The 7,547-nt window shown below is 42.9% G+C and overlaps 1 protein-coding gene across 1 annotated transcript in view; it reads left to right on the top strand.

Annotated features, from left to right (window-relative positions):
* PPP4R1 (protein phosphatase 4, regulatory subunit 1) overlaps positions 1-7,547 on the top strand; it is a gene marked incomplete at its 5' end in the record, with an annotated part of 48,239 nt that overhangs the window by 25,715 nt on the left and 14,977 nt on the right. Inside the window, 2 exons of the mRNA XM_010149226.1 lie at positions 681-811; positions 1,984-2,501. Coding sequence (XP_010147528.1) covers positions 681-811; positions 1,984-2,501 — 649 coding nt within the window. The remainder of the gene's footprint in view (positions 1-680; positions 812-1,983; positions 2,502-7,547) is intronic.

The raw sequence follows: 7,547 nt of genomic DNA, 5'->3' as shown, positions 1-7,547 counted from the left end.
GTGTTTGTGTGGGGGGGGGGGTGGGGAGGGGAAAGTAGGGGTAGGGGGAGTGTTGTCTTAAAGATGGGCTCTTCAAACCTTGTTAAGTTTGTTGTTGAGCAGACTGCTTCCAAGAGCCAAAAGTAGACCTTCTGCATAGCAGTGTGAGCTCTTGGATCCTGGGAAGTCATTTAAGTTGTAGCTCAGCAGAATTAATTGAATAATAAAAATGGAGGTAGACAAGATAGTTGTTGAGAAAGGGAGAATAAATAGTAGGAGAAAGGAGGAGGAAATGAACAACATAGCAAATAGGAAACAAAGAAATGCAGAGCTTATCAGTTAGACTTAAGGTAGTGAAATATCTGTTCACCCCACATAATTTTTTCAGGTTAAAATTCTTAACTGAGCTTTTAGATTTACTATCTAAATATTTTTGATTTCTGTGGTTGTGGGAAGTAGGCCTGTCAACTTAGTTACCTGTGATTTAACTGGTTTTACTCTACTTTTTCTTAACTTTAAAAAAAAAGTTAGCATTTTATGTATACAGCTGGCTGGCTCTTTCCAGACTAGAGCCTCTGCTGTTGCTTTCCTCAGTCGGCTTATGACCCTTCCAGTTCCTAGTATCAGGCATTTGTTTTACAGGACAGCAAGCTTTATATAAGTAAATAACTTTTTTTTTCACCTTGGATCGTTTCCACTAGGTCCGTCAAGCTGCTTTTCAGTCTCTGGGGCCTTTCATATCAACTTTTGCTAATCCATCCAGCAGTGGCCAGTACTTTAAAGAAGAAGATGGTAAAAACCCAGAAGACTGTGGTTCCGCACAGGAAAACAGGTATTTGCAAAATCTACAAATCAGTTTTTCCTCCTCATTTTTCTTCTGTATGAATTGCGAGTTAAGAAAATTAACTTCGCTATATAAACTGATTACTTATCTTGCTGGAACTTCTCATCTTACTGAATAGATTAACAGAATTTTCTGTTGTTTACTAAAAATACATGACTATTTAGTAACTCAGGATACCTCAGGATATAACATCAGGATATACCTCCTTTTATGAAATGACTGACTTGACAGACAAGGGAGAGCAGTGGATATAGTCTACCTAGATTTCAGTAGGGCGTTTGACATGGTCTCCTGTGAGATCCTCTTAGAGAAGCTGATGAAGTATGGTCTGCATGAGCAGACAGTGAGGTGGATTGACCACTGTCTAACTGACTGGGCCCAGAGGGTGATCAGCAACACGTAGTTGGCGAGCAATAGCTGTCTTAGAGAAGCTGATGAAGTATGGTCTGCATGAGCAGACAGTGAGGTGGATTGACCGCTGTCTAACTGGCTGGGCCCAGAGGGTGCTGATCAGCAACACGTAGTTGGCGACCAATAGCTGGTTGTATACCTCAGGGGTCAACACTGGGTCCAGTCCTGTTTAACATTGTCATTAATGGATGGTGGAGCAGGGTGTTTGCTGATGACACAAAACTGGGAGGAGTGGCTGATGCGCCAGAGGGTCGTGCTGCCATCCAGAGGGGCCTCAATAGGCTGGAGAAGTGGGCTGGCAGGAACCTCTTCAAGTTCAACAAGGAGAAGTGCAAGGAGGACAGAGCCAGGCTCTTTCCAGTGGTGTCCAGACCAGAGGCAATGGCCACAGACTGGAACACAGGAGGTTCCCTCTGAACATCAGGAAACACTTCTTTTTCAGCTGTGAGGATGATGGAGCACTGGCACAGGTTGTCCAGGGAGGCTGTGGAGTCTCCATCCTCTGAAATATCAAAAGCCAGTCCTGGACAACTGGTTCTGGGTGTCCCTGCTTGAGCAAGGGGTTTGGCCCAGGTGACCTCCAGAGTCCCTTCCAATCTCAACCGTTCTGTGATTTATTTTGCAATGCTGTAAGTAAATCTAGTTTGATGAATAGCAAAGGGGTAGCATGTGTGTGAATTTTCAAGAGCATCTGTTTGCAACAAGTATGTTTTGGTTTTTAAATGTTCATTTGCTTTGGCACTCAACAGCGAACAAGTCAGGACTGCAGAAGATGTCACAAGAGAGGATGAGCACAACAGGGCAGAGGATCTGTCTTCACTAGTTGATAATGATGATTTTGCAACGAAACTTGAAAATGCCATGGAAGATCAAAACACAGTGTCAAATAACTCCCAGAGGGAAAGTGGTTTTCAGACTGAGTCATCCTTCCATTGCACTTTGTCTTCAGAATCTTGTGGCAAAATGGCTGATGAGAACGAGCGGAGTTCTCGTTGCTGTACGGCAGGTCTGCGGGAGGCTGGGCTGAATTCACAGGAAACCTCTCTTTCAGAGCAGGAATTGTACAACTCTTTCCATTTCTGGAGGACTCCCCTTCCTGAAATAGATATTGACTTCGAGCTTCAGCAGAATTCCGAGATAATACTTGATAGAGAAATTCAGGAACTCACCATGCCAGTGTCTCCAAACATTCCTATGGCAACGAGGAAAGAATTGGAAGAAATGATAGAAAATTTGGAGCCCCATATAGACGATCCGGATGTTAAAGGTATAGTAAAGATCCTGAAGCATTTTTCGTGTTTGGAGATATGTAGATGTTACTGTAGCAGTTTGGGCTTTAACTTCTCAGTTGTTTTCAAAGTCAGAAATACTGTTTTCTCCTGGTCTTCAAAGAGATTGTATCTGTTTCGGTTCAATTGTGAAAATGGATGATGAACTAAAAGGGAACTTGGTTTGTGTGAAGGTGTTTAAGGGCGGTATGATTCCTTCCATAAACTGAATACATGTACAGTTAGCAGTGGAACCTTCTGACTGCCTGTTTTGTCAGCGCAGTCAGATGGATGGTTCAACGGCATAAACTGTTGATCAGGAGATTACTTTTTAATTAGCATACATGCAAAATAAGAAGATAGATTAAGGGGTTTTTTTAAATATCAAAATGTGATAAATGGTTTTTATTTTATGTATTATCCATATTATTTTTAATGGACTAGTCTTCTCCATTTTTCTGCAAGGTCATTATTACTGCAGTCTCATGTTATCGACTTAAGTGTGCCGAGTTCGTTGGGTCAAACAGAATTGATCCAAACTGAATTCTTGAAGTGAACCCACATCCTCCACTTTAAAAGCTCTTTAAGGGTGGAGAAGGGTTTCATAAATGTGACCAGCTGGTGGAGCAGCACCTCAGAGATAGCCAAGTCATTTTAGCCTAGGAGATAGTTCACACATACCTGCTGGTATTCATATGCTGAATGAATTCTAAGGCACAGCAGGCTTTATCGTGGGTGTCAGAAAGTCCAGAGGTGCTACTAAGGAAAAAGCCATGTTCTTCAGGAGCTGGAGAATCCCTAGGGGAAAGTGTGCCTCTATATCAGAAAAAGTAGGAAGGAAAAAGAGGGACAAGTTGGGAGTAGGAAAATATTGTAGAATAAACTGATACTGCTTTCAACTTCTTTTTGTTGCTAATAGGTTGATACGCTAATAACTTTCCTTAAATCCATTTTGGGCTGCTTCTGTTTAATCTGCTGTGAAGGCAGAAGATGACTTTGTTGCTTTGAGTGCTTTGGGCACTCTCTCTCTTAAGGAAAGAGATAAAAAAAGTTCAGCCTTGCTAATGATCTCAGTCTTCACAAAAACCTGTCTCTGAAGCCCGCTGTTAAAACTTGCACTGCTGTTTAGGCTTGGTTTAGAAAACCTTATTCTCACTAGTTACAGAACCTGTCTTAAACATTTAAAATGAAGATTGGTATAGACATGTATTTGTACACCCAGGATTGCCCTATGTTAAGGGGTTGTTTGTCGTGTGTATGTTCATGTCTCGTTTCGGAGCAGGTTTGGTTTTTGTAGTTCTCTTGACTGGGTGTCAAGAGGAGGTTTGCTCTGCAGTTGTTGACTAGCACTTGAGCATTTCAGGAAAAGAAAACTGAGTTGTCAACACTGTGGGTTCCTAGTGCCCACAAGTCAGGAAAGATCGGACTTAGGGTTACCAGTGCCATTTATTCTAATGTGGGGTTGGGAGTGGATGGTTTTAACTACTCAGTCACTTTTTGTATCCTGTTGAGTACCTCTGGCAGAGTTAAGGCTGTCTAGTGAAGCCCCATGAAAGGCACCTTCTAAACCTTGTACTCTCTTTCCCCTCTTGCCTGTACTCATTATTCGGTCTGCATACTTCAGGAGCTGGGATTTAACAACTTGCTTGTTTTGACTTGGTAATGCTGCTATTTTAATTTTGCACAAAGTGCATTGAAGCATAAGAAAACTGAGACCAAAACTGATAGAATAGTATCCGTTTTGCATGCATTTCAAACACTAAAGTGTGCATTGAAGCGGTAGGTGTTCAGGCGTTAGTCTCTGAGTAGCTGACTTAATGCCTGTGTTTTGGATCTTAAACTCCATAAATTATGACAGTAGGGAGGTAGCCTCCCTTTGGGGGTGATCCAGAAGATCAGAGCCCTGACTGCCTCTTTGCTTATGGCAATCCAGCAATAATGCTGCCACCGTTACCATCTAAAACTGTATTGCAAACTGGTGGTATGAAAATTCAATCCAGAAGTTTTCTTAATCTGTTATTTTCATAGAAGTTTTATAAAAGTTATTAATTTCACAGATAAATTTGTCTCCGTCCTACGTGGCTTACAGGTGTTTGCCAAACAGCCCTGGTCCCGTGCAGTGCTTAAGGTCTTTCCTTGGTCTCCCTGGTCCCCCACCCCCGCAAGGCTAGCCAGTACATTTTTGGTTGTGTTTTCTGTGTTTCTGTAGTGCACCTCCCTACCATCAGAGCAGTTTCCATTTCAGACTTCAAATCCTTGCTCCAAGGCATTGGAGACTGATGGGGTCTCTAGCAAATAGCAACCACCACAGAGCATGTTTTTTTTCCGTAATCTCATTCTCAGAAATGGGTTAACTGCTTTAACTGAATCTCACTCCCAAAAATCTTTACCTTGAGGCTTTCTTTCCAGAACTAGCTTGTTGCCAAAGTAATAAATCTGAATAACAGGTAGTTGAGCAGTCAGTATCCAAGATAAAGGCAGCCTGTCTTCTCACGGACAAACTCTGCTGGTCCTTGAGCGTGTCCAGAGAAGGGCCACAAAACTGGTGAAGGGTCTGGAGAATTTGTCTTATGAGGAGCGACTGAGGGAACTGGGCTTGTTTAGCCTTGAGAAGAGGAGGCTGAGAGGAGACCTGATCACTGCCTACAACTCCCTGAAAGGAGGTTGTGGAGAAGTGGGTGTTGATCTCTTCTCCCTAATGACAGATGATCGGACGAGGGGGTATGGACTCAAGCTGCGCCAGGGGAGGTTTAGATTGGACGTAAGGAAGAAGTTCTTCACCGAAAGGGTTATCACACACTGGAACAGGCTGCCCAGGGAGGTGGTCGAGTCACCATCCCTGGATGTGTTTAAGAGACGGGTGGATGAGGGGCTGAGAGATATGGTTTAGTGGTGGACAGATACGGTTGGACTGGATGATCTCTAAGGGCTTTTCCAACCTAGTGATTCTATGATTCTATGCAAAGCTAAGCAGTGATATGTAATCCCTGTTTTATAGGGCCTTTCCAATCCACTGGCCAGACATCCTGAGAGTCTCATACTGGGAGTTGGAAACCTGCACAATCCTATGAACTATGCCAGCTCTTTTAAAATTATCACAGGGTCTTTATTCAGGTCACCTTTTTCCAGCTCCCGGAGACTGCTGCCATCATCAGTTACTTCAGAGGTTGCTTTTCTTTCCCCAGATGTTTTTATTTATTCACTTTATTCAGTTGACCCCATTCCCTTATAAAAACTGTGTTTATAATGTAGGCTACTAGCACTTCCTGCAGTAAAAGTCTAAAATATATTGTTAATGGAACAGCAGGTGAGGAAGTGGAGAAGAAACGCCTCTTATTTTGATGTTTTGAATTCTTGCATCTCTCTACCCGTTAATGCAGCCCATAGCTTTTGTCTCCAAGTAAGAAGTGAGGGTAAGGAAGGCAGATCCTTCAGGAAAAAAAGAAGGGAGCCTGCCACTTAAAAATATCAGTGTCTTCTAGTGAAACATCAGGAGGAACAGAAGACAGGAATAAAGCGTATTGAAAGGACAGAAATTCTTGATTAGTAAGGCCAGGTAAAATGTGGCTTTGAATTTAAAGGTTGTGCCATTGTATGCAGATCCAGTAGCCAAAAGTAAATAATTCCTTGCTGAAAAATACATCTCGCCTGAAGCAAAAGTCAAATGCAATACATGAGTTCCGTGTATGCACAAAACTGGCCTTGACGCTCCAGTTTTTACTGAAGATAATTCTGAAAGCTGGTTAGCCAGCAGATTCCCTTCCAGTCATCTTCCCAAAACCTTGTTTCCCAACAACTCCGAGACGTTTCTCTGTGTCACGTGTGAGAGAGGAGCCTTATCCTTTGCTTTTACTTTCAGTGGTTTTCTGGAAAAGGTTCCCTGTCCTACGGCTGCAGGAAAGATCCCTGTGGGAGTTGCAGAGGAGCTGCAGCCAGCTCAGTCAGGTGTCAGCACAGATCTCTGTCTCTGTGTGATGGCATTAGGAGGGGTTGTGCCCCTGGCACCTGAGCCCTGAGCTCGGGGTGGTGAGGACAGCTCATTAGGATGGCCCCTCAGGTTTCAGGATCTTCAAGGCATCCACCTAGGGCTGTGCAGTCATATGCACATACTCACACATGCACACGTCTCTTTGAAGCACCCCACCGTGCTTTGAAAGGGCCCTAGTGACTCTGCTGGGCTCTTTCTTTGGCTGGGACCTTAAGATGTGTATGGACTTGAGGTCATTCACCTTGCAGTGAATGACAGCACTGGAGTCACCCTGGGTGACAGGATATATAGAGAAGCACTCAAAAAAAGGCAGTACTTGTTAGTCAATTAAATTCTTGGGAGTTTGGTCTCCCCTGTCCTTCATCCCCACATCTTGGGATTGTAGAATTGACAAGAAGCTGAGGAGGTGCACGTTCATGTCATATCTCTTCTAGGGCAGGCAGAGAAAATCAGGAATACGTGTGGTCTGTTAAGCCCTGAACCAATGATGCTCCAGACGTGCAGGCTGATAGTGGGGCAGAGGTGGGGAGTAAGTCTTGGAAAATTCCCAATTACTGCTGTAGGTACCTTCGCTCTTGTTGCTAGAAGTGATCTTTGGAGCTCTGTGTGGATTTTTCAGTAAATACTTATTCAGTGTTTAAGCAGTACATGTTACCTACTCAGGGTAAGCTTTCTTGGCTTTTAACTGAAAATGAGTGTACATTTTTCATGAAGTTGTCTTTCATGAAAGAAGTGTTATTGAAAAATGTCTGCTTGATGTGCAGCAGAATATAATTATTTTAAGTTTTCTTATTTGATTCCTCTAAATGAGAATAAACTGGAAATCAGACAGGCCTTTCTTGCCCTAACAGGTGCTCTGAAGTTACCACCTGTTTTGCATGGGTTTGGGGTGATGTATTTAACTTTTAAGTTTTGGAGGAATTTACTAACTTTGATTTTTTTTTTTTTTTTAATTCTCCTGGGCCTTGAAGTATGGAGGTTTATTTTCAGTGGACTAATGCTTGAAGAGTGAAGTCATAGCAAGCTTCTGTTAATCTTACAGACTGTAAAAGTCCTA

Source organism: Eurypyga helias, unplaced genomic scaffold, assembly GCF_000690775.1.
Source record: "Eurypyga helias isolate BGI_N326 unplaced genomic scaffold, ASM69077v1 scaffold4263, whole genome shotgun sequence".
NCBI classification, from domain to species: Eukaryota; Metazoa; Chordata; class Aves; order Eurypygiformes; family Eurypygidae; genus Eurypyga; species Eurypyga helias.
This window is presented reverse-complemented; position numbering and strand designations above follow the sequence as displayed.